The sequence below is a fragment of the Trachurus trachurus genome, assembly GCF_905171665.1.
Source record: "Trachurus trachurus genome assembly, chromosome: 1".
Lineage (NCBI taxonomy): Eukaryota > Metazoa > Chordata > Actinopteri > Carangiformes > Carangidae > Trachurus > Trachurus trachurus.
In genome coordinates, this window is record NC_139891.1 from 13,482,262 (window position 1) to 13,509,937 (window position 27,676).

A 27,676-nucleotide genomic window follows, 5' to 3' on the forward strand; every position below is an offset into this window, starting at 1 on the left:
AAACAGAACAGGAACGCGAGTGAAACGGGAACAACACAAACAAACACAACACCGGAGTTTTAAACCGTATAAACGGACTCAGTGATGATGACTGATGAGTTTTATAATAAACTGTTGTTAGCCTACTGCTACTGGAGACGCAGGGGAAGTGATTGTTACAGATTACAGTTCTCAACGAGCCGGGCTGGCGGCCGGACCAGCGCCACCTGATGCGCTGGTTCAGGCCGAAAATAAATCCAGACCGAGCCGAGTCGAGCCGCGCCGGTCCGGAGTTCAACCGGGTCCGGACCGCTGAGAACTCACAGAGCTAAGGGAGCTAACAGTAGCCTATCTACTAGCCGTTAGCACTGGATGCTTTATAGACACATGACTTCCTGTGTTTACGTATCACTCGGGGCTGCTCACTATCAACGTTACAATATCAGACATGAAACTCCACGACCAGCTGCGGCTGCAGTCATTGGTCTTTTAAAAAACTATTTATTTCCAAAAACCTTCTTTCCTGTGTGTTGTGACTCTAGTCTCCTCTGCTCTCTGTGTCCTGCTCATGGATGTATTATATTGGTCCTGCTACTGCTCTGTCAATAAGCGTTCTTCCTGGTCGGGAGGGGGGAGAGGAGGAGAGGGGTGCACAAAGTGATTACATATTAAGTAGGTTCGGTCGCTCGTCAAATCTTAGTAATCGGACCGAATAATATTATTGGTCAGACTTTTCTCAGAATTATATGAGAATGAAAAAATGATGAGTTTTTAACCCTGTTGGGTTTCTCTTACATTTTAATGTATCATCAGATTATTAATAGCATTTTAACTTAGACAAAGAAATGTGCAAAAGTTCCAGAAAGGTAAGTATTGCTTTAAAGAAATCAAAACGTAAGAGAGTGGATAGTGAAGAATTGTAAACAACATTTAATATCTCCCTGAGACTAAAAAAAGAGTGTCTATTGCAAGTAGACTTATAGGACAAAATGAACCACAGAGTAACAAGTCTGTGAAATTCTGGTTCTCTTCCTCAACCAGATTGGCAGTGGAACCAACAAAATGTTTGTTAAGACTAGGCAGGACAGGTCTTTTACTACTTTGTAGTGATCTAGCCTCAGCTTCAAGTTTTGCTATTTACACATTTTGATTAGTGGGAATGGTCATTTTCCCAGTCAAAATCTGTAATAAAATTAAGCTCAAATCAATTTAGTGACTAACATCATGGTGATGTGAATTACTCTGAATTTGCAGAATGAATGATGAGGGCATTTGATGCAGCTGGCCTGGAAATATTTTTCTTGTTCTCACTGTTGATAAAAATGTGGACTTAGAATGAAGTACAAGCTCTGTGGTGTGTTGTTGTGGAATTACAATTGTTCACTTGTAGAAGGATGTTGTCTTTGTGGTGTGCAACATGGAGCTGCCTTCAAGGATGAGCAGAGTTTTTTTTTTTTAATTGCCCTTTCACTTGGCTGTGATGGTGGACAGAAATACTTTGGAAAACCCTGTATATGTTTCTGCTCCTCGTGTCCCAACACTAGAGAACCTGTTCTACCTTTCTTGTCGGTGAAACGCCGCTGCTCTCCCCCTGCCGTCTTCACTCCCACTTATTTTTTAACACCACCAGTCACCTCACATGAGTTGCTTCATTCACAGTATTGACTGAGTGAGTACAGCTCCGGCTCATCGCGAATGTTGCTGTGCTACTGTATGTTAAGCTAGTGGGGCAGGATCAGAGCAGGGCAAAGCATGCCTGGGTTGGTGCTTGTGATTGGCTGTAAGAAAGTGACAACTGTAAGAAAGTGACAAGCATCAGGTGACATGATAGGCTTATGAAACAGGAAGGGAAACGCTTGTTCACTGGTCTTTTTCTATAGAGCTTTTTATCAACCTGTTTTTTATATAGATCATCACGTGTCTATCAATAGAAACAGTATCGTTAGCAAATTATCGGCCAGCCCTACTTCACATCATACAAAAATATCCACTCTTTATATATCTCCAGAGATTTAGAGATGTAAAAACAGATGCCTAAATTAGAGCTACGTTGTGCAAGCATGGTGTCCCACAGAATGTACGCTGCACGTTAAAAAAGTTAAAAGATGCTTGCTGACCTGTTCACTTTACCAGAAATTTTGGCCAGGGGTGCCCAAACCTTTGCATGCCACTGTATGGCCATGACTGTATATCCTACACTGAGCAAGTTAATGCATATGGAAATGTTATTCATAGTTGTTAACTCACTGTTGTAATTTATTTTGCCGTTTTTTTTAAATGTAATTTAATTTCTATTGGAAGAAATGTATAAAGAAAAGTTTGTGACCTAACTGATTTTGATCTAGTTAGTTTCCAAGTAAAACTGTGCTTTTAATAAAAGGCTGGAAATCACCCCTCAGATTGAAGGAGTGGGTATATTGTACATTTTCTCAATTGTTGGAGTCCTCCGAGTTTTCCAGTGTGGTTTAGGCGGAAATTGTGAAAAAATGTGTGTGATTAAAAGTTTGAAGAGCTCGAGTGACCACTGTATTTGTCATAAAGATTCACAAAAGGGTACACAATATTTTTAAGCACTGAAAAATATCCTAAATCTGAGCCTAAACCAAGACAGGTACCAGCGTCTAAAATGCATTTTTTCCAAGGGGAAGGTTACCTTCAACAGCTGATAATTCTAATATAGCTGTGGGTTATCATACCAAAAAATCATCTACAGACATGGATGTTTTCAAAAGCTGTATACAGACGACAATCACCCAAAACTTGCAATTTGACAACATATCTTATTTCATGATCAGTAAGATGATCTTAGTATTCGTGGATTAATAAATGAGGAAATGAACAGTCCTCCTTACTGCTGCTCTGTACAGAGTCTGGTGGTGTCGTTGGGCTTGCGTGAGTCACGCAACTGAAAACTATGAATGATCTTTGTGACTGCTTCTCTCTGGTATCTCCGAACAGTTTATCCAGAAATTTGCTGATATTTCCTTTGAAACCGATGCCAATATTGCTGAAAACTTAGCAACAGTAACCAAGGGGGGCGTGGCTTAACAAAGGGTCAATTGTGTTCGCTGTATCGCCTCTGCCTCTTCATCATCTTTCGCTACATAACCCGAATGCCTCCTATCAATCAACATGACAATGAAACACGATTGAAAACCTCGGGGAAGGACAAGAGAGAGAGCAAGGAGTGAGAGAGAGGTAGAGAGAGAGCAGTAAAACTGATTCCAATGGTCATCCATCGGCTCTTCAGAATATAACAAGGTTTGTGCCCGAGGCCAGTGTCACATTTACCGCCGTCATAAAGCAGAGACAACGGTAACATCGGGCAAGAATCTGAACATCAGAAATGTAAAACTGTCACTGATGGGAACTAGCATTCTTTTATTTTCTTTCCTTTCATTTGTAATATATTTTGTCGTGCATAATCAGGTTGCCTGGCAGTGAGCTACCAGCAGGGGACTTCTGCTGCCAGGTTTTGTGATGACTAAGAACACAGCCATTCAACACTCAGCTTCGTCCAAAGCTTTTAACCTGTCTTGTACTGTCTGTGCTGCAATTTTAGACAACATGTTTAGGTCCCTGTTGTTTTAAAGCCATTATAAGCCTAAGGTTTTTAATGGTGATTTTATGGAGCATGGAACAATAGAAATGTTATCACTCTGTTCATCTTCCATCATGTATGGAGAGCATATAGATACTCCAACAGTTAATTAGACAATGATTAAGTCACTCCTCTCAAGTCAATCTGTGCTCTCTCTCTATTTGTTGTCTCTATTTTCTCTCTTCATTCTCACTATTCCAGGTGTCTCCTTCCTTCTCTCTCTGTCTGGACCTGTAAGTATTTGTCTCTATAATTCAGTCCTCGGCAGATAAATTAGCATCTGTCAAGGCTTTGCTCTGTGCTGAGAGCTTTTGCAGAAGCTGTTTTTCCCCCCCTCAATGGTACACTTCAGCACCCTGGCACCTTCACTCATCTCATTATTTACTCTGACTCACAGGTAATGAAGCAGGGGACTGGTCAAACTGTGTGTGTGTTGTGGGGGGGGGGGGGGGGGGGGGGCTGGAATGGACATCTGGCCTTGTGATACTGGGAGGCTGTGTTGCAAACTGGGGATATACAAATGTTTACAGTCGAAATGAACAGCTGGGCTGGGGGCAGTTTAGGTGTACAGTGCAAGAGGTGTTTATCTGAAAGGCTTGTAGCCAACGGAAACAACCATGTGCCATGTGTTCTACAGAGCTAAAATAGAAAATGAACAACACACTTTAGAGCCACAACACAGTTGTGCCTCTAATGTGGAAAAAACATTGGTTGATTGCACATATTTAATTTTTTTCAGCTGCATTTTGATTTAATTCAATCAGAGTGGGAAATTAAGATTTCACTAAAGCCTAAGAAATGTTATGTGGAGAGCATACTTGTTAAGAGTGCAAGCTTCTACGGCTCTACACAGCTCCTAAAAAAGGAATAAACAAGAGCATTTTGCAGGAACAGCCATCAAGGCTTTTTGCAAGTGTAAACAACTAAACTTTCACTCGCTGATGGAATTTTAAAGCAGCAAATGTTGTTTTCTTTTCCCCCCAACGCGGGTAAATAAGATAGAGGGCACTGTTTAAATTTTCAGGAAACACTAGCATTAGGTAGCTACTCTGAAATCTGCACTAAATAATAGAACACTTGATTTTACTTATCACAAACACAACCCTTACCTCTGTAGTCAACGTTATTATGACAGAAATATATGTGCCTAATCAAGGTAATAATCTCCTTTTTGATATAATTAAGATATGTCTATAGTGAGTCAGTGCTTGTTTACATGCTATACTTATCATGATTGTGGTAAAGACATTTCTGTGAACTGAAATGAATGATCAAACCTCATAACATTTTCATGAAAATTCATTTGTGACCAAACTTTAGTGGAACACATGTGGGGTTATCAAACGAAGTCACTGAATTCATGGCTGTGAGAGAGAAAAAAACATGTATTCAAGATTGAAATGTACTGTTCCATTACAGATTTCTGCTACAGCTTCTTGCCAGCATCGTGGGAAATCTGAGCCAAGTAAAGTTAACTGAAAGAGCAATTAAAATATATGAAACCTATTTGATTTGAAAGCTGCAGCTGAGAATTAGAGTAAAAACAAATACAAAGAGATGAAACCAAACAGGAAATGAAATGACATCACACGTATAATCTGGGCAGAATGACCCAATGGGTTTGTATTCAAGTGGACTAGAACAAGGGTGACCTCTCGTCCCAATTGACACGGAGTCTCAATCACACCCAGACACTCACACATGTGCATAGATCAACACAACAACATAGTTTATCTCAGACTCTGATCTGTCCCCCTCCCAGCTTAATCTGACAGTCATGTCAGCTCCAATAAGCCTCTATTTGCAGCTGAGGCTCTGGAGTTTATGCCTACCGGTAATTGCATTATCTTTCATTTACCTGAGACTATGTTTTACTCTGCTGTTGGCCACCTAAAAGTGAAAAAAATATGTGGTGATGATGATGATTGTACATGTAGTTGGCTCAGTAGAGACATGTGAACATTAACATCACACATACTGTAGAGGCACAGCATGGAAATCATAACACCATGTATGAAAAGAACACATATTAAGTCCCAGAGGATGGCTGATCAATTATTTACCAATTCCCCTGTGCTGAGGATGATGTTCTTTTGAATTATAGATGATCGTGACTAGACAGTGCCAAGTGTGTTTGTGTTGTTCCAATGTGTGTGAATGTGAAAGCCAATAAATATGTAATTGTATAACCAGTTCTTTGTGTGGGGCATATATAATAAGACTGTGTGTACTTGCATGTTTTTTTAATAGTCTTCATTTATTGAAGCAAGATGATCTGACTTAAACAAGGACCAATATGCCTGGCCATGGTTGTTTTTTCTTACATCTGAAATCTTATTTTTATTCATCTTTTTGAGTGTTGTTACACTGCAAGACTTTTCAGCACCTTTCTGTATATTGCAATGCCTCTTACAGTACTGTAAGTATCTTTGAAGATACACCAAGTCATATAGATACAAGCTAGTACAAAATTACTTATATAGTGTATATATACACATATTCTTTTATATAACATGTTGCTTCTACAGCAACACTTGAGTGATGAAAAACATACATGGATGATCTATAGTCAAGTCGTTGAACTACTGTGGATGCGTTCTCTAGGGTGTGGCAGTACACTGTATGGTAGGACTTTCAAAGGAGGTTAAATCGAAAGCAACTGGACTTAGTTATTTGTCTAGGAAATATTCCTAGACAAATAACTAAGTAACTAAATAACTAATCGAAAGCAAGTAACTAAATAACTAATCGAAAGCAACTGGACTTAGTTATTTGTCTAGGAATATTTCCTAGACAAATAACTAAGTCCAGTTGCTTTCAATTTAACCTCCTTTGAAATACTATGACCTGGACAAATGAGAATATGCACCGGCTTACGTATACTGGTAGGACCTTTCAGTAGAAAAGTGACAAACCTGAACTATAGTTTGGCATTGATGTACTGTCGTAGGGACCAATCCTAATATATCTGTTATTACAATAATAACATCTACCGATGTGAACTCTCACTCAGTGGTTTGGCTTCGATTCCATGGTTGCAGTCCTGTTTAGAACACAAAAACTATGCACTGGAGAAATGTCTGCAGCTAGTGTCATAGAGCAACAGTCAATATATTGGCACCAAAGTGAGGCTACCCATTTCTTTCCCATCCCACATTTGCAACAAATGATGATACGTGACCACTTAGACAGGAACAACACAGCTTAACCTCAACACATTTTGTCTGATCGTTGACAGCGATGCCACCGAAAAGGCTGGAAATGACGGAATGGTGCAGCAGTATTCGGCTGCGGACAGCAGACATTTAGTTTAAAGGCAGAGGCAGTGGTCAGTTTTCTGACAGAATTTTTTCCTGCATGGTGACACAACTAGGACTTAAGTAAGAGAGGCATGTGAGCCAAAGTGATGTAATGGTTGGAGACACGGGTGTGAAGCACGCAATTTGTGGTGTAGAAATCCTTTCGAAATAGGGCAACACCAAATACCCCACTAGGTAGGTTACATTTAAACAAATCCACAAAGTACTTGGGCAAAAATAATCTCATGGGATTATAAAGAAAGATAAACTGCTTTACAGATGGGTGCATTAAATAAGTGTGATGTGCATTTAATTGCTGTGAACATTTTTTCTTACTGTGAATGTAGCATGGATTTTATTTGCACAAAGCAGTGCTGAGGGGCTTCAGGCAATTTTCTCCATCGACTTGCTAAACTGTCTGAGCTCAGCTGTTTCAAGAGCTTGTGGTATACGAGGGTCTGTGTGTGAGAGGGAGAGAAACTGTGGTTGTTACATATACATAAGTTTATGTGATGTCCGGTACTGTGTACTGTACAGACCCCTGGTTTGAATGTGTAAATTATCTACAGCATGAACAATAGGTTTCGGTATACTCCCAGGATGCTGAGTTGGATACACTTAATTCTTCACTGACTGATAGCCTAGTGGGAGCCACTGAGACTGACGCCGCCTTGAGCGGTTCCATTAAGGAAATGAGAATGATCAATCACAATGTATTAATCCAACTTGATCTCCCCAAGGCAAATAAAGACATATAAATCTGGACCAATGCACCCACAAACTTGCAGGCAGTTACACAACACAGCCCCACGTACATTTAGACTACAGCACAGTGACGTTATCATCGTCCAAATGTGTATTTATTATGTATGTATTTATGTACATTTAGTGTGTGTATAGAATGTGTCCTACCCCTTATGGTAGTATATATTCCATTGTTGCTCTTTTTAAGGTTGCCTTGTACAATCTGGCAGAGGGACGAACGATGAAAACTAGCTTTGTATTTACATGTGTTTTTTTTTTTTTACAAATATTTATTAATGTGCATTGTCCCTTTTCAAATAAACTAAACTAAACTGAAAACTAAACTAAACCAAGATTAAGTGATTTTGAGGTTACTACTACTACCAATAATAATGAGAAACTTGTGTTGCTTTGTCTCTGTGACTAAAGCTCAACTTGTGCTTCAAGTGAACAGGATTAAACTCACACATTTGTAATCCCAGGAAAGTGACTGTGCTCCACCACATCGATTGCAAGGTTAGGGTTTCTGACAAGGAGAAATGATTGCGTTAAAGTCGTTCTCATTCAAACGTGATGCGTTTCTGAGCAAGTGAATCTACTGAATGTTATATGACAGAAAAAGAGAATGAGAGATTTGGGGAAACCTTTTAGAAATTGCTTTTTCCGTTGTGCTTCAGTATGTCTTTTATTTACCAAGGAATGGATGGGCCCTATCATCCAGACTGACAGGTAATGCCATTTAAACTTTCCCAGAGAGAGGAAGAGCCCAAGGCTTGGCAGTGCAGCACTCACGCTACCAGATCAGTTCAGTAAGCTGCTAAACAGATGCTTGAGTGGTAGAAAGCTGTTAGCTGGCAGCATGTACATCTAAATAAAACAATGAGGTGCTTGTTTTTATGTATTGTATAGGCTGTCTGTAAACACACACATTATTTAACACCAGTATCTTATTTTCAAGATGGTTATAGTTATAATATTTGTGTTGCAGACTGAACACTAAAATAATGCTTGTGATGCTTGACTTAATAAGTGCCCTCTATGCAACAACATCAACTGTGAAGATATGTTTGGAACAACTAACTTTCTGTAACACAGAAAAATGAGGAGTGAGATTATCCACACCAGACTTTAAACTTTGCCAACAGAGAAAGAATCTCGCTGCAGTGTTTTCATCTCCTGTCTTCCATCAGTTTTCTTTTCACATTATCTGAACAACTACATCCATAAGGGTGAAAAAAGGGAATCTGTCATTGGACACTGATGCTCCGAAGGCAACCATTAGGAAGAGCTTCTATGTCTGTTTGTGTGTGCGACAGGACCGGCGGCGAACTGCTTCCTGACATTATCACGTACTGCTGACAGATGTGCAACATAACAGCTAATATAGCGCTGCTGGTGTGATTATTACTGCCACATGATTACAAGAAGCACAGATAAGCTTGATGCATGTGTGTAAGGGTGTGTTTGTGTGGCAAACAAAGAGAGATAGAGGGAGAGAGAAGTGAAGGGTAGAAAAATAGAGATGCACTGGTTGACCGTGATTTGACTGACAGCGTTTATGCATTTGTTTTCAGCACACACGCATCTTGATTTAGCTTTGTGCATGTGTTAGGCCCTGTTTTAAAATGGAAACATCTCAGCTGCCCTAAACTGAGCTCTCTCCTCCTGTCCTGAACTCTCAGCAATCCTTCTCCCTTTTCTTTTTAGCTTTACAGCCCAGACGCAGTTCATCTCCCCAGGTGCTGTAAACAGGACCCCCTTTTTTTTCTATTCTATTTATTACTGTACTGTATGTATGTGTTTTTAAGACGTGGGTCCGAAGACAATTTCATTATCTACTGTAGTATAATGACAATAAAGATACTCTACTCTACTACTCTACTGCAAACACACATACACATAAGCAAACACACAACTAAATGAGTCTACCTGCTTGGAGAGACTCGATAGAGCTTCTATTCATTTCTCTCTCTCTCTCAGGTCTTTTTTTTCTGTGGTGCTGCAGTATTTCTCTCATCCTGTGCCACTACTTGTCAGCAGGAGCTGTTTTCTGTGTTCATCTTGCGGCAATAGAGAGGTGAGGTGCAACTGGATAGTAGACACAAAGATTTAAGAAGCAGTTTTGAGCTGGTAAGTATAGATTAGAGAAAGAGGGAAGGCGGGAGTGTATTTATTTTGATCATTTCTATGTCTGAACACTGACGGTTCCCAATCATTTACTTTTGGGAAAGAGTACTCAGCAGACCACAAATGCTATTTCAACCTAAATATAATTTTAGACTAAAAGAGCCCCAGGCAGCTAATCAGTGGCAAATGACCACACCTTTTACCACCAGCTGCACTGATCGTGCCCTCTGTGCATCACCAATTTCTTTCTTTGTTGATAAAAATTATATTAACTGGCCTCAAACTAGAAGCCAGAATAAAAAGACAAAAAAAGAGAAGTAAAACAACAACAGAGAGAGAGAGAAATACTGTAGAAAGAGACCTAGTGTACAGCTGCAGTATATAAATGCAGCAAACAGAGCAAATCGGACAAAACAAACAGGGCAGAGCAGAGTTAACTCTTGTTGGAGTCGTCCATATTTTTCTCTGCATCTGTATATACTGCATCTCTGCTGCCCTTCGAGACATGTCACTCCCTCCTTGCAGCGTTTCCTATAATAGAACGAGTGCCCTCATAGGCATTGTGCTACTTCATAAGGACCGTATCCAACAAAGCAGTTCAGATACAGTACAGTATATGGGATTTACTGTGCCACTAATCTAAAATCAGTGCTGGTACCATGATTTATTTATGGCAGTTTATGCATGCATTTCTCACATCAGCTTAGTTCTGCTTTCTATCCATTTCTACCAGGGGTCATTTTTGTATTGCATACAATTAGACTGTGGTATAACATGTGCTATTTTTGTAGCATTCGCTCACAAATCCCCTGTAAGGCTCTTTTTTATGTGACAAGACTGATAATATTAACTACTGAGTCTGTTGTTTACTCATTAGCATTCTCCATCCACCTGCCAAATATCTGTGAATTATTTAAACAACTTTGTATAATACCTGTGAAACAACTAAGGTCAGTGGCTACTGTATGTATTGCTAATATGACAGCAAATTTAAACTGCCCACTGTTTCCTGTGATTGAAATAAATGTTGCCACTATCCTTCCTTGGTAGCTTTATTCTCTTCTTTGAGTGCTTGAGTGTCTTCTTCTTATTCTTTGTATCAAGGCCATCTTCTTTTGTATATTTTCCAACAAAAGGGACAAAAAGGATGACCCAAATATACTATATGCAGACGTGTGGAGGCCCTAAAGGTTTTCCAAACACCATGCTGTTCTCAACTGTTTACAATATACAAATAATATTATAAGAGAGATGGTTAAGATTTGTTGATGTTGTATTTAACGTTAGCATCTCAGTAGCTTGGGAGGTTACTAGCTGTTGTATATTTCAACCAGGTGGTAGCACATGAATGTAGCGATTGGCTAAAGCAATGTCTTGAAACCCTTTGTTAAAGTCTGAATTTTCAATCTGTCCTGTGTAGCCTGGGCTGTCAAGTTGCACACACAACTTCTTTTGCGTCTCCAGCTCTGATCAGGTTCCCCAAAGGTCCCCAAATCATGGCGCTGCAGCTTTCAGGACAGATGTTGCATTTTTCGTTTGAAACATTTAATTATTATTTTCAACATTATTTTGTTTTAATTGTTTTGCATGTGCTTAAATTGACTGGCTCTTTGCACAGAATGCTTCAGTATTTCGTTGCGTTTGACGTAATTCCCGAGAGGCTGCCTCTCTGTGCGGCTCCACGACGTGCACATACAGATTATGCTCTCGGCTATTTCATGTTATCAGTCCCTCCTGCCTCTTTCTGTCGCCTACATATGTGTGGCTCCGCGACATGCACATACAGAGGGAGCAGACGTCGGAGCAGCGCTGCCTCTCTTCGCAAAATGCTGAAGCGCAAGTGTAGCTGTACACAGGGGCAGACTGGACATCTCTGTGTGTTCTGGAGAATCACAACAAAGCCGATGGCCACCACGTACAGTAGTCACTGTTTTTTTGTTTCTTTTTAATAGGCCTACCTGACAGCAATATTTAGGGGAGACCAGGGACAGTTGTAACACTTTTTGCATTTTTCCTCAACAAATCAGAAACCCTTTGCTTATTTAAAAACCTTAATGTGTTAACTACAAAATGTATGTATGAAAGTGGGTTTAAGTAATATTTTCAGGTTGCAAAATTCATCTAAATATAGTGACTGCAATGTAGTTGTAACACATGCCACGGTGATCTAGGCTACCTGTTGACCCTTAGAAAAGCTGCTGGTTGGAATAGAAAAATACAACTCAAGATTTGTACTGTAATGTGTAATTTTCATTTTTTTAGAACTGATATTATAAAATTGTTATCGAAAAAAGTATCATTCAGCAACCAGTATCGAAGTGAAGGTATCGGTATTGGTACCGGTATCGAAAATTTCTGATTGATACACTGCCGTGGTGATGCAGGGACAGACCGAACTACTGCATAACAGGAGCAATTAAAAAGAAAATCTTCAGATTCATTCTTTTGACCTAAAACATTAGTAAACTAGTGCCCCAGGTTGAATTTGCCTTTAATTATAGGCATCAAGAACGTTAGGTTGGGTATAATTTTGAGAGATATGTTATAATCCAATCACACAATGGCAATGAATACATGCAAACTGCTTCACATTCCTAAATACAGTACCTTTAATACAGTCATCTCTGAGGGAAAGAAATGGGAGTGAACGAAAAGCTGGAGGACAAAGAGGTGGCTGGAGGAAAGAAATAATCTCAAATCATGTTTCTTGTACTTTTATGGCCTTATCAGCCACACCAGTGAAGAAACCAGACAAATACAGCTCCCTTTTTTGTCACAGACATAATACAATTTGTAGTCTTCCCTAAACTGTTAGGCAACAGAGGCCATGGCTTCGTAAACACCATTAGTGTATATCTGCTGAAAAGAAGCACAAGTATGCTCAGTGTGACACTATCAGGACCTGGGAAAATAACCAGCTTATGGTAGAGGAAATGATGAGCTAGCGACCTGTAGACAAAGCTCGATGCAGGCCAGGTAATTGAGACAGCATATTGCTGCACAGTAACCTTCCCAGAGACATAACCATAATATAATGTGCTGTGGAGAAATTTCTCATTTACGGCCGGGTAATAGCACTTGGGTCAGAACAATGGCCCTCTCTACTTGGAAATTGGATAGGCTTTCTCATTAATATGTATTAGCGTAAGGAATGGACTGGATGGAGTAACATGGGAAATGGCCTCAAGTTTGCACATAGGGGAAACAAAGTTGGGAAGGTAAGACAGTTTAGACGTACTCAACAGATGCAGCTCAAGTACCACGACTATATTTGCAGGTTGTTGAGATTGGTGTGTGTTGCAAGTTTGTAATGACAGTAGGCCAGTCACAATTATTACATGATCGCCTGATTGCAATCATCCGAGCTGACCGTAAATCCAATAAACCAATAAATGGCTTTTCTTCTTCAAAAGGTGTATGTGAATTATTAAATTATGTTTAGGCTTAATAGTGGCATAAAACGGTGAGAAAAAGTCTATTAAATTGTGAATCGCAATTATTTATTTGGCAGTTAATGATTGACTAAATGACAGTGTTACAGGAGCCAGTGTATATCATACATTCTTTGTTTATTGTGACAATGCACATGAATCTAACTTAAATGATTCTTATTGACAGGTAAACAGGGACTGTTTGTCTTAACCTAAAAAAAAAGGCGAATAAAACAGGCACTTAAGTTGACGAAAGTGAAAGTAAACTCAGCGACTTGGTCAAAAATTTCAAGACCGTCGGGTCCCTTTATGAACCTCTGCCAAGTGGATGCCTCTTTAATGGTTGTGGGCACAGTTTGACTGATGTTAAACACTTTGCTTAGCTTAATTTATCGATATGGATCAAGAAGCAACTCCTCTCTAAAGAGAAATACAAATCTTCCCCAAAGCTACAGGGTTGGCAATTATGATAATAATAATAATGACAAATAGCTTTACATTTTTTATTTACACATTTGCTAAATCACTAATTTGAAATACAAGAAATGAAATACCATCGAACACCTGATCCACATCTTTAAAGTGCAAAAACATTTGGAAAAAATCATTTATGTGATGCTGACAAAGCAATATGCTGGACCAGTTTCTTGAGTTACAGTACAATTCACTGTACGTATTTTCATACTTTTGAGACCATTTGCTTCTCAGTTTCGATCTGAGCTAAGATTCAGCATATCTACAAACTGCATGCAGAAATATAAAAAGGAACTCTTGAGTTTGCTTTTTGTATGTGACAGGCTATACTGGAATTAACAAAACATTTTAGCCTTGCAGCATTGAAAGGTTCTTGAAATAACACTGTTATACCAATTTAATTTTGTCCTGATCTACTCTTCAACCATAAAGATTCCATGTTGTACAAAGTGAGAGTCCAATGTCTTTTCTGATTTTAGGCAGGTCTAGATTCTATATCAATATTGTGAGTACTTAAGTGCTAAGTCCACAGTGAAATACACATATTCATATTCACCAACTGCGCCTTAAAAACATCCGTCAGGATTTGGGTACCTTTGAAATGTCACAACAAAGTAGTCATCACCCTCAGCTATGGCCCAAGCCCCTCCCATCTGAACCCACCATACAACCTTGCAGGAGGTTGGAGAAGCACACTCCTGCAAGGCTGTATGTCAATTCTTGGTCTAATAGTATCATGTTGATGTGAATCTATTATGTAGACAGGCCTCAGTGATTGGCTCGATTTCCTCCATTTGAATTATAAAATATTTCCATCATCTTCAACATTTCTGTGAGGGGTCACTCACTCACTCACTCACTCGATATTTTTGGCACTTAGTTGATGGTGTTATTCAGAGAGATTCTCGAGCTCATAAACCTACACATACACAAACACACATGCCACACACATGCCACACACACACAGTCCAAACCCCCCAGGCTATGACTGCACTGATAAAGTGTACTCCCTGAGTGACTCCCCTGCTGCACCTAGCGCCAGCGACATGCAGAAGATTGTCATGCCAGATTTGTTGGACATGCAGCGATGGGAAGGGAGCATAACTGCAGGGAATGTGTGATAGAGATGAACATCCAGTGTGAAAAAAACATGAAAGGGGGCCACAGAGCAGTTAGTATGTGCTCAACCGGTACCAGAGCCCCTGCATGCTGAAATATGCATGTGTTGATGTATTTGCATGATGTACATATCCACATAAACTGCAGTTACTTTCATGAGTGTACAGTCTCAGCAAAGGTCCACTTAGGACACAAGTAAAAATGTCTTTTGGGGAATGTGACACACTAGAATGAGTCTTTTTCTGACCAATGATGTGGAAACTTTCAGACGAACATCACAGGACTGAGTTAAATGCGAGTCAAACAACCATTAGTCTCAGTCCCTGCTTGGATCTAAGCATAACAGCATTTCCAAACAGTGTGGTCCTCACGGCGATTATAAGACTCCCACTTTATAAATTACTGTCTGTGATTCACCGTTTTCTTAAGCATTTAGACATTAAACCCACAGAGATGAGGACTGTATCTTGAAAACTGACACAAAAATATAAATTTAGATTCTCTTCCCCATCAGGGATCCACCTACACAGTGAGAAAGCCCCGAGTCTCTCAGCTCAAGCAAACAGTGGAGTGAGAAACATGCTTAGGGTAAAGGGGCTGTCATGGGTCCCTGTTAATATAATAAACTGCAGTATGAACAAGCTGCATAGGGAGAGCCTTTGATCAAGCTAACACCCCCCGTATGCCTGCTTTATTTTAATCTAGAGAAAAAAATCTAGTTACCTATTTATCCCTCTTTTCATCTGTCTCTTTTGTGAGCAGACAAGCCTCTAAAAACCTTTTCTTTCTTCATCACAGATACACACACACACACACGCATGCACATACAGTCTCTATTGTACCTCCACCACCCTCTTCCTCCTTCACTGTCTCATTTTCAGTATTGAGCTGCTACCCCTCCACCTCTTTCTCACAGCTCTTGATGAGTTTGTCAGTCACTGAGCAGAGATGGGGATTTGAGTGAATACCCGGCACTCTGAACCTCCAGTGGAAGCCGATAATCCATGGAAGCGAGAGGTGGCAGCGAAATTCAGCTAATACTCAAACAATTGCTATCACTGCGGCTCCCACTAAGGTAACAAAGCCCTACACAAATTTGGCTGTTATTATATGCAAACAACAAGCTCATATCTGTGTCAAAATTACTATAGCATATTGTGAATGACATTCTGTGAATTTGATTCATACAAAAAAAACACACACACATCATGGAATATGATTAGCTGTAGTTGACAGCTGCTGAATCAGTCATCCTCCACACAGTCTGTTTTACTGTAACATCTGCAATCTGCACTGATGGAATGTAATGAGATACTAGAAATGGACAGCAGTGAAGGAAAAAGAAATGACCAGCCATGTAAATATTGTTGGCTCTCAGTTTCCGATTAGCCGTCTTATTTAGCTCAAAGTGTCACTGTGTATGAAAAACTTGAAGGGACATTGTGTAACTTCTCATTTTATCTATTCCCGAAAATCGATTATTTCGTATGTTTTTCATTAATCAGTAATCACCCCCATCAACAAACTGAAGCGTTCCGGTAAGCTCTGAATGAGCCGTTCATATCATTCATATATACATCGAGCGGGGCGCTCGGTGCTGCCTGCCAGGTCGTCTCGCCATGTTTTTACGTTCAGTGGCAGCGTGACGGTAGGAAACAACGGAAACTTAGCGGAGACACCAGAGCTGTCGGCTCAGGTCGAGGTGGCGTCTGTGAAAAGTCACTGTGGTAACGCAGTGAGGAGGAATGGAGCGTTACACTGATGCTGCAATCACGTGCAGTCGGGCAGACGGCCGTCGCTAACAAACCAGATGTCATTTTAGTCACAGAAGTCGAGAGAAAGCTGGTAAAACGTGGGTCAGGTAAACAATACGACATCGCCATGACAACATATTGTCACATGTATTGTTTTGCCTCGTGCTGACGGGCCACTTGTTTACATAAAGGCTTGTTTATGCTATTACGTGCAGCGACTGTCGTCCGTCTGCCGTCTGCCCAATTTCACGTGAATGCAGCATGAAAAATACGATTGAGTTGCTTGAGATATACAACCGCAACGCTAGATGGGACTTATTCCTACACAATGTACCTTTAAAATCCTTGAATTCAGTTGCCATTAAGGCAACTCTGACCTTTTTAAGATCACCTTTCCCATTATTGCAATGAAGCATTTCCATTATGTTTGAGAGAGCCAAGGCAGTGTATGAAAAAAGTAGCCTTTGACATTTGCTGTGTTATAACCTTTCAGTAAAAGGGGTTTTTGATTTTACTTTGGAATGAAGCCTCTACAGTTGAAAGTAAGCATGCACACACATGCACGCACATGCACACACACAGCTGGAAAATGCAGGACCAGTACTATAATAACAGCCCTTTCTCCAGGGCTGACAAATTTCAGAGCATGATCATCAAACCAACTGTTGGTTTTTTTATGGGGTGTTGCAAATGCAATTTAAGTTGTTAATTAACTACAGGCCTGTATTTGTGGTCTACGTTGTATTATTAAGAGCTGTCCACTTATTTCTTCAAACATCAAAAATTACAGAGCATGGTGACTCCTACACTACAAAAACCATATTTAACCAAGTAAATAATCAGCTGCTAGTAATTATGAAAGTTGCAATTAAAATCATGAAGATTTCAATATAAAAACAAATTATTGCTCAGCCTGCTGCTCCCAAACCAAAAACCAGGTATTTTTTAGCAGCTGTCAGATGGTCCAAAACTTAATCCCATCAAGGATGGCAAAAAAATACAGTTGATTAGCAAAGTGAAATAAAAAAAAAATGAAAAAAAATCACCACTTAGTTTGGTAGCTCGGCTTTGGCAGATTCTTTGAAAAGCCCACAAGCAAAAATTTGGAGAAAATGTGTAATTTGCATAGGAAATCTGCCAGAAATTACATGTACATAATGGACCATAATGGTGTGTGTGTGTGTGTGTGTGTGTGTGTGTGTGTGTGTGTGTGTGTGTGTGTCTGTGTCTGTGTGTGTGTCTGTGGGGCTCTGCAGGTGGTGAGTAGAGGCTTAATGAAAGGGCCAGTTGTTTTGTGAGGCTGATTTGCAGAGAGCAGATGGACCGGTCTCTCAGTCTCTCTGGTCTCAATCTTGTCCCACATTGCTGCTGTCGCCCCATTTAACAGCCAATTTCCTGCCAGCTCATCACAAACACACATAAAAACACACACATACACACAAAGGGAGAAAGCGTCACAGTGTGTGGCAGTAGACCGCAGAGACACACATAAAGGGAGAGGAGAGGGTGACACAGTGGGTCATACTCACAAACACATGTACCCAGACATACTGTACTGTAGATACGGGGGATAGAGATATAGGCATCTTTTCAGCACAGACAAGCGGAAAAGTATTTGGTACATAAAGGGATGCGCACTAATGCATGTCGAAGACATACACACTGACTCACACACTCCTATGGGGAGGCGCGGTTGGACACTATACAGTTTTTAATGAGCTTGCTCCAGATGTCTTCCCAGGCTGCAGCGCATGAGTAGTTGATTAATCAAGTACGTTTCACTAAGAAACACTGACACACACACACACTAATCCTAATTTATCACATAAACACAGTAATCTCAATTTATCACAAACACAGTAATCCCAAATGACCCGCCCCCCCTCCCTCTGTCCTGTTATCTTTCTCACACTCACGCTGCGCCTGATTTTTAATATGCTTCTGCATCTCTGCCCTCAGTGATGTCTGCTAGTTTCCATTTTCACTGGTTCATCTTTCTCTTGCAACATGCTCACACACACAACACCTGCGACTGTTTCACTCTCGGTTCATTTACACTTAGACACGCACTCAGACGTATGTGCAAGCACACACACACACACAACACAGATTTCCTGTTAAAGTCTAGGAGATGGTTGACCTCGACAAAATGACCTCTGGCTTTTAGTCTTTGCACCTTGTTTGGCAGGATAATATACCAGTCTTGTTTTTTTCTCCCTTGCCACTGACAATCAGCCTTCCCTCTGTCTAATGTGATGTCACTAGCTGGCCTGACGTGTTAATGACATTTCACTTGTGAGATCTGGCTTTGCCGGACGTAGGCTTCAATTTCCGTGCAGCACAAGTGCAGCAAACAATGTGCAGTAATATGGAAATGTATGGGTATTAGGGTCGTGTCCATCAGACAGCTATGTCAGTGGATAAATGAGAAGCGTCTTACCATTACAGAATGTGGGGTCTAACACAGTGACGCTTTATTTCTAGGTCATTTCTAATGGATTTTGCCCTGCCCTGATTTTCTTTTTGCCAAACAAACCCACAAATCTAACATCACTTGCTGTGAAAACTTGCCCTGCTATTACAAATCTGCTGCTCTAATTGATGAACTTGGAAACTGATAAGTGATAGTTAAGTTTGTTTTGTGTTTGATTGACTGTTTATTTTTCAAATGTAGTTTTTGGTGAATCCATATCTTTCCTATATAGTTTTACAAGATGAGGTTCAGGCAGCGCCTAATATTAGGTGTCTGTATAAAGGAAAGGTTATATACAGTAGGCTTGCTTTAATGGACTCCCATGTGATGGCAAGTCTCAAAAAAAATCCTTGGTGGGTTGAGGGGAGCTGTGAAATGCATTTTTGGCTCAATTGTTCGTTGTTTCTCTGAAGTCATCAAAGATGGTGGAAGGAAAAAGTGGAGAGAACATGTAGTAGATTAATTAGATTTTGCTTGGTTGTTGGTGTGTAAAGTAATGTCAGTTGAGTAAACAATATGTATATTCACATATATTTTTAAATCCAGTGTGTGACAGGGCTCACTATGTCTCACACACATCTGCTGCATGCTCTTTGTGTTACAGAACAGGGCCACAATCTCTGTATGAGAGTGAAACCCACGGATGAAATATTAGCCGCCCACCCTGCTGTCACTACTGGGGATCAGACCAGTAATTTCCACGCTACTGGCTGGCCTCTGTGCTTTATGTCCCACTCGCGACATCAATCTTATTTTACAAGCATGTTGACTCATCTCTCACCACTTCACCGTGACTATGGAAAACGCTGCCTTTCTGATGAAGATTATATGAATGCAATGTTTCGCAAATTCACTGCTCCTGCAATGAGACAATTACTTTTACTTTATGATTTCTCACCCTGGTATTTCAGGTCATTGTGGTTTCCGGGGACAGGTGGTGCAGCTTTGACGAAGTGGCACACAGCGAGCCCACGGAGAGTTACAGCATCGCAATGAAAGAACATTTAACACATAAACACACATGTGCACCCTAATACACACAAGCAAACATACACGTGCATACAACACATGTCAGTACCTTCTGTGCGGATGGTGAAGGGGGAGTCCCCCAGTCTCTTGGCTGAGAACTGCCCCCCCAGAGAGGTCATTAGAAAGCACAGGCTGAAGAAGCCTATTCCCACCACGAATATCCTGCAACACAAGAGGAGGAGAGAGGGGGCGGATGAAAGGGTAGTTGAGACAGGCCAACGTATTTATGGGGAAGGGCAGGTAAACAGATATTTTGGGTGAGCATTTTGGAAAAAATGAACACGAGGAGAGACAGAGGTGGAAAGTATGATATTTTGAGGGAGACAAAGGAGCGGATAGAGCACGAAAAGCGTGGAGAACCAAAGGAAGAACAAATATGGAAGACAAGTTTTGCAGGAGAAATAGAGGAAGGGAAAATGTAGATGCAAAGAAGAGAGGATGAGGGAAAATGTGAGCAGAAGAGGAGAGGAGGAGAGAAACGAAGAAAGTCAAGAAACAGCATGCAGCTCTTCTCCCAGGCAGAGCATAAATAGAGTAATGATCACACATAAAAAAGCAGGAACTTGAAGCCAAAGGGCACTTGAAATGTCTCAGTGTTGTGATGTTATTGCTTGGCATACATCTAGGACAAGTGGCAAAATAAGGGTGAGCAGCTCGCCCCCGAGAGCAGGCACAATGTATGTGATTATTTCTGAAATATCAGAGGTGCGTAGGGGCCAAGCGAAGAAGAGGACAGAAGACTGACAAAAACATCAAGGCATTTAAGGTGAGTAAGATAAGCTAAAATGCCACATGAGTCTCAGAACGCACAAACTGCTCTCACTCACCCCTCTGTCTGAACCACACAAAAAGTAGGTCAACAACAATGGACTATCCAATTCAGCGTTCACTGTGTGAGTTATTGTATACTGTAGTACCCTGAGATATAAAGGACTGTCACTGTTCTGTTGTCAAGCTGGTCTCAGGTGATCATATTGTAAAATCCATCAGGAAAACAGGCTCAGATCTAGACTGCAGACCTGGCTTTGTAACTTAAAGTACTGCTTTATGCTGCTTTGTGGCAGAGATCTGATATTTGAAAAGCTGTTTCTCAGAGGGGGAAATAAAATGAAACTGTGTGTGGGTTCTCCCTTGTTAGACAGCCATGAGAGAATCAGATCGTTGACTTAAAAAGAGTTGAAAATCAGGTCTTTTGTATCTGTGTAAATCCTGCCCTAGTTAAGCTACTCTCTTCTGTGTATATGGATCAAAGGTTATCTTATTATACCAAGATTTTTCAGGGGAACCACAGAGGCAAAGCTGTCTGTGATTCTTATCCACTGGACAAAATACCAGTCAGCCTCATGACTAACAAGTCAAGCCCTAACAAAAAAAAAAAACTTGCTGCTCTGCTGCTAAAAGAGAAACTTCTTCTTGGAAGATTTTGTAGAAGCAGTGCAGTGCAAGGGAAATGTATCCAACAAAGAGTGGCTGACACTCCTGCGCACATAAACCACTTTTTCAGCAGCTGCGATAATTTTCCCAAATGTTCCTCTATTATGTAAATTTGTTTGGATAAATGCTTTACAATATTCCCAAAAAATACGTGCAAACAAGCAGTTGCAAAGAATACGTGGAGCAATGGAAAGAACGTAACAAAACTTATCACAACCCTCTTCATAATTTAGGGCCCACCTTCACGTAACCTGTAGTCTTTTAACTTCTGCACCCAAGGTTGGAAAGATGAATCTTAACATAACAAATGAATGAATTATTCACAACCATTGCTTTCTTCAAAGCCAGGCAAGAGCTGTTTGCTTGGATGCATGGCCCAGTGTGAAATCTGACAGCACTTCATGGAATGTTAAGTAGCTCCAGTCACGCAACGTTCAGAACAAAACCTCTTAATATTGATGAGGCCGTAAGAAAATGAGTTCCTATCAACAGAAGCGAAGAATGGCCACTTAAAAGAACATTTGCTGACTGATCTGATTGACCCAAAGGGATCAAGATGATGTTGAATAATCTGTTAAGCATAGAGCCTAGTGGTTTGGCAACCTCCCAGGGTGACTTTGTATTCCAAGATAGAGCCAATGTGTCTTGTCCTGGGTTGTTATTCGCTCAGATGGCTTCAAGGACAGACTGTGGGATGTGACTTCTCTGAGAGGAAACTTTTTACTCTGGCACGAGGCAAAAAACTAAATATTGATATTGAATAACCATTATATCCAAGACTTTTGTTTAATTGCATCCAACGTGATAATAACTATCCAATCACTCCAAAAAGTTAAGTCATCACAGTTAAATTGGAGAATTATCTTCATGCTCTGTACATCCTGTGGCACAAAGTAATCAGACCACATTCTGAGTTGAATCTAATGAATAACAGTACTGATTACACTTGGAACAAGACAAACAGTAATTTGTGCATGAATACACATTGGAATTAGACCTCCCAATTCTGATTATCATCTTGAATCGCTGGTGTTGGAAGCAGATTATTAGACAACACTTAATGTGACGATGACTGTGATCAGCAGGATTACAGCAAGAGGCTTCAAAGCAGAGTGTCACCGTGTCAACGGGCACTCATGCGTTCAGCGTTGCTTTATTAATTTGCACTAAAAACAGAGGGAAAAAAACATAATCATACTTACATCAAAGTCCTAGTATCTATAAGCATATGCTCAGCTACTCTGCCGTCTCATACAGTATAGCTCTATATCTCTCCCTGGATACAGTAGTATTATGAAATAATGAAATATTGCCCCATCTGTTCCAGGCATATTGTGGAATGAATTGGAATAGCTCAATCACTGTCACAGGACCACAGAGCAGCAATATAGTAACTCATGTGCATCCAATCCCATACAATCTTTATGATCAAGGGATTATTAGTCATGAATATGAAGCCATGTCTACCTGCATGGATTATGCACAACACAACAATCTGGTCAGGAAGCAAAATAAGTGGAAGCAGAAAATTAAAATCACTAACCTGATTTACAACAATTATTCATACATTTTATCTGGCCCGATATTTGTTTTTCACCCTCATCCTCAATAAGAAAAACTGTAGTGGCCCACTTTTAAAAAAAAAAATTAAATACAGGGGTCACAGCAACGACATAAAGCAAAATTAGCTGATTTAACAGATAATCATTCTTTGTGATCTAAGGATTAATAATCATGTGTATACAGGCCAGGGGAGGGGGTAGGAGCTATGGCAGCATGATGGAAAGGAAGGGGGAAAGAAAGTGAAAATAGTCAGCTCATGTGGGTGCGCAAAGGCTGGTCTGACGACGTCCTAGGGCGATCGTTTCCTCTCTTATCATTTAGCCGTTTTCCAAAGTGGCGTTAGGTGGGTGATATGAGAGGATTAGGCCCCGGTCCTGCCTGACGAGTCTTTAATTAACAGGCTTAAAGTAAATGCTCTGCTCCCTATAATTGGATCAGAAGGAGAGATCTACTATCAGCTAATTGGCTTCCTCACACATGCCTCTAGGTAGATGATTTTGAAGCGAGGAGTTCTGCCAGGCGTGGAGGAGCCATGGTGTAGGTGTTAACTTGGGGTGTTTTCCAAGAAACTTTTCCTGGCACCTTAACCAGCCTAAACTCTGTGAACAATTCAATTTGGTCTGCATTTTAAGATAATGTTGATTTTCACATTTCACGTTAGAGCATGACAAGCAAAAGCTTTGGCTATTTACACTTTTCTGCTCAAGGTCTTGTCAACAGATAAGACTTGTCAAGTAGTATTCCTGCTGCTGAAAAATTAGAAGAAACCTGTCTGCTGTGTCTGTGCTATTCACATCATCCCTCGACCAACTCTTCAACTCTTCTTTCTCTCTGGCTTGTGTTTATTTTTTTGGGGTCTTGACATGATGACTATTCAATAAAAGTTCAAATTCAATGAAAATGATCTGACCATTCAGAGTTCACAAAAATTAAAAAATTAAAACCCGGCTCTAGGCGAGAGATCTGGTTTCATTTTGAATGAAATAACCCGTGGCAAGCTCTCTGCACTGTCAAGGCTAGTGCAGCTCTGTCACAAAGCTGCTTAATTGAATGTGTTTGAATAAATACCCCATCTACAGAGTGGGTTGCAGGTGAAGCAATTCAATACAGCATGAATGTAATCATTTCAAAGACCCACTTCTTTTTTTAAATAAAACAAAGGTTGCTGCACAACTGCTACATCCCTGCTCCAGCTCACAAAGGAAACTGTTTTAAAAAGCCAACAGCATTGGCAGGTGGAAAGTGAGTTACAGTAACAAGGTGATTTGAGGATATGCGTCTGCTGCTTTTGATCTCTAACTCCCTTTTAATTCAAATGTATAGTATTATTCTGTAGCCTACCTATCAAGGCAATTTAAAATAAAGCAGGTTGGCACAACATGGCTCAATGGAGTGTAAAAAGATCAGCTGTTAAAGTGGTTAACATGTGTAAGAAATCCCCTCCAGTTTCCCCCTTCATATCTTCACAAACAAAGCCCAGTCACACAGTGATAATGGAGCTAACCATGTGGTAAGAAACTAAGTTAGAGCTCGGCTGACTGGTAGTAGGCTACAACTGCTCTTTCATAATCCACCGCTGAGTGTTGTCCCTTTATCTCAGTGAATCTAAATCTAATTTATCCAGTAGAGAAACACCTGGTGTGCCTGGCTTCACATACACAAGTGACACAGTAGCAGAGGTTTATAACTCAATTTAGCCATTTTGTTACTGTTCAGCTTTGGGACGTCTGTGTGATAAAATGCACGCATAGAGAAAACACACACACACTTAAATCAATATCGACCACAGTGCTCGAGGCGAAAGAGAAAACTGAGTGAAAAATAACGTCGCGGGCTCTTTGTCTCTTACCTGAACGGTTTGAACGTTACTAGACATCTTCTGACCATTATTTTACCGTCGGTGATGCCAGTAATCATTTTCCAAAACGAGCCACCGCTGACATTGCTGTTAACCTCCCGACCTGGGACTTGAGGTGACCGACCATTTTATTCTAGTAACGTCCCCTCCGACGGTCAAAAAAGTGGCTTCTTCACTCTCTCTGTGAGAAATGGTAGAAAGTTTAATTCAGTAAGTCTCTTCTTCCACGCGTGTGAAAATGTAATTCAAAGGCGTTATATTCCGTCGTCAGACATGCACTGTGAATCGGAGGTGAAGTCGCCGCAGGTTGTGTCGCCCGTCGGAGTCATATCCGATGTGAAGTCTTTACCAAAAAAAAAAGAGAAATGGCGTTGTTCTCAAACGGTTTGTTGTGCGAGTGTGTTTTTTTTTCCTTCGAGTGTGGACGACTTTACGGAGAGGAGGAATAGCTTCGTGGACGACTCAACTTCAAAGCGAAGCCAGTCCAAGTGTGGCCACCGTGTTGTGCCGTGTTGCCCTCGTACTCACTTCTGAGGGTAGCCTACGGCAGCGACTGAATTGATGGACATCCGGTTAATTCTTTCAAAATAATAGCCCCTAAATCAACAACAGGCGAGCAACGCACAATTAAAAACAACCAACACCAAAACTTATTCACAGACTAGTCATGACAATAATAATGATGGGGATCCTTAGGTTGAATATAGACAGAAAGGTGTCTGAGAACAGGGAACAGCTCGTGAAACGTGTGATGGCATTTCATGAATCACATAATTTTAATATTGTAGCCACCAATCTGCACCATGAGACAAGGAGTCCAAAATATATTTCTGTTGTGACACTAAAAGATGGAATAAACATTGTCTCTTTTTAAATTAATCTAAAAACGAATCGACAGTTGTGCTGAAATCTAGTTAAAAAAAAAAAAATGTTTTAGTGCTGAGACCACGTGCCAACACTGTGTTCTTTTATTTGGGAGGATGTGCCTAGTATTTCCGTTACAGGTGTAGCTTCCTCCAGCTGGCTTGACGCTGGACCGCCTGCACTGTAGCTACTGTAGAAAGATCTGGTGGGTTGAAGGCTGCGCAGGATCAAGGCAGAGAGATAAATCTGTGGCTTTTAACTTTAGGTAACACTCACAACCTCAACTTTCCTTTCCCTGCCTCAGTAACCTAATATGAACAACGCTCTGATCGGTTTGTGATAGTACAGGCTACTTTTCTTTAATGAAGCCTGTAAAAAGGACCAGGTTGGTGCTCTGATATAGTCTGTTTCCAGTAGGTCACTGACTCCCACAGGTGGTTTCCAGAGCCTCACAAGAAGATATTAAACAGGATACTAGCTGTATTTTTCTTATTGTTATTTTTCTATTTATAGAAAAAAAAATCCTTTTTTTCCCTTTTTTGTTTCCTTTTTCCTTTCCTTTTATTCCTTTTTGGCACCATTGTTGGCTCAAATTGGTCTCTACACTACGAATGTGTAGCCTATACTGAATTTGGTGGTGAGTGCATCGCAGCTGAGCCGTTCAGCACCACGGACAGCGAATGAGATCAGGGTACAACAGCGGCACCCAGCGGCAGGCAATGCTACTGCAGTCACAGTACTTACTGTAGTTGGACCAAAACACTTTAGAAGACATAATGAACATTACAAATCAGCGTTTGAATAAATTAATGAATAAGTTTACAAGGAGTGACACAGTGTTGAAGAATACTGTCTCACAGTAGCCTTAAATACAATGGGTGTCTGTTTTTGTTGTGTTGTTCCAAGTGCTTCATTTAAAAACTACAGTTGAAAAATAGCCCAAACAAAAGGCAGAGAAAACCCCAAAGTACAACTCTAGTCAACCTTATTTGTTCAGTTAAACAATTAGCAGTCAGTTTTAGCAGTGGCACAGATTATGCAGTGTTTGTGGCCAGCAGAGCATTGGAGCGGAAATGGATGCAGAAGGGGGAGATCTGCAGGGGACCTGACTGAGGATGACAGAGAAATCTCAAACTCTCTTCATGCATCACTCGCCCTGGTACATGTGGATTTGACTGACAGCCCACCGCCCATGCTGGCTGTCCCTCTCTGTGGGTTGTGGGAATAGTTTCTGCACAGTAGTAGAAATCACTGAAGTCTGAAAAGCATTCTGTCAGATGCAGAGAATACCCAAAGGCAGGAGCCATCACCACTTCCAAAGCAAATATAGACATTAACACCTAGCTCACATTAAGGAATCATTTAGAAGACTTTGCACTGTCTATAGTGTAAATGTGTTTAGTTTTTTTTTTTTTTTTTTTTAATGGATGGCCACTGCAGTAGTGAATTGTTTCAGTGAAAGAAGCATTAAGTCCAATTCTGGATTGGAGAAAGTGTCACAGACCCTGTCACAACCACTATGTAGTTTTTTGTTTTGTTTGTCCTGTCCCCTCCGCAGCACTTGTCACTATTCTTAATGAGCTGTCTACCTTGAAACAGCATCTAGCTTGAGGCTGTGCTAACCAGCAAGTGTAAAGCCACGTCAGGCACAGAAGAAGCAGGGGCTCTGCAATATTATTTTTTTTAAAGCAGTACTGATATTCAGCATGTATATTATCACATCTTTTGTGTTTTACTTTTGGTGTTGTTTGACTTTCATTTAGTATTGCTTTGTTGTTTATAAATGACTTATCCACCAGGCTTATTGGTGGCAGCTGGCTGCAAATGTATGTACCCTAAAGAAATGATGATTATAAAACCAGCTCCAGGCCAGGGGGGTTAACGCATGAACACAGAGTGCAATTTATCCTCTTTACTTGATACTTTT

General features: G+C 40.5%; 1 protein-coding gene across 1 annotated transcript in view; it reads right to left on the reverse strand.

Moving 5' to 3' along the window:
- LOC310994622 (alpha-1,6-mannosylglycoprotein 6-beta-N-acetylglucosaminyltransferase B-like) overlaps window positions 1–24,944 on the reverse strand; it is a gene marked incomplete at both ends in the record, with an annotated part of 120,306 nt that extends 95,362 nt beyond the window's left edge. The window contains 2 exons of the mRNA XM_083983363.1: window positions 20,080–20,192; window positions 24,877–24,944. Coding sequence (XP_083839489.1) covers window positions 20,080–20,192; window positions 24,877–24,944 — 181 coding nt within the window. The remainder of the gene's footprint in view (window positions 1–20,079; window positions 20,193–24,876) is intronic.
- Window positions 24,945–27,676: the final 2,732 nt, after the last annotated feature.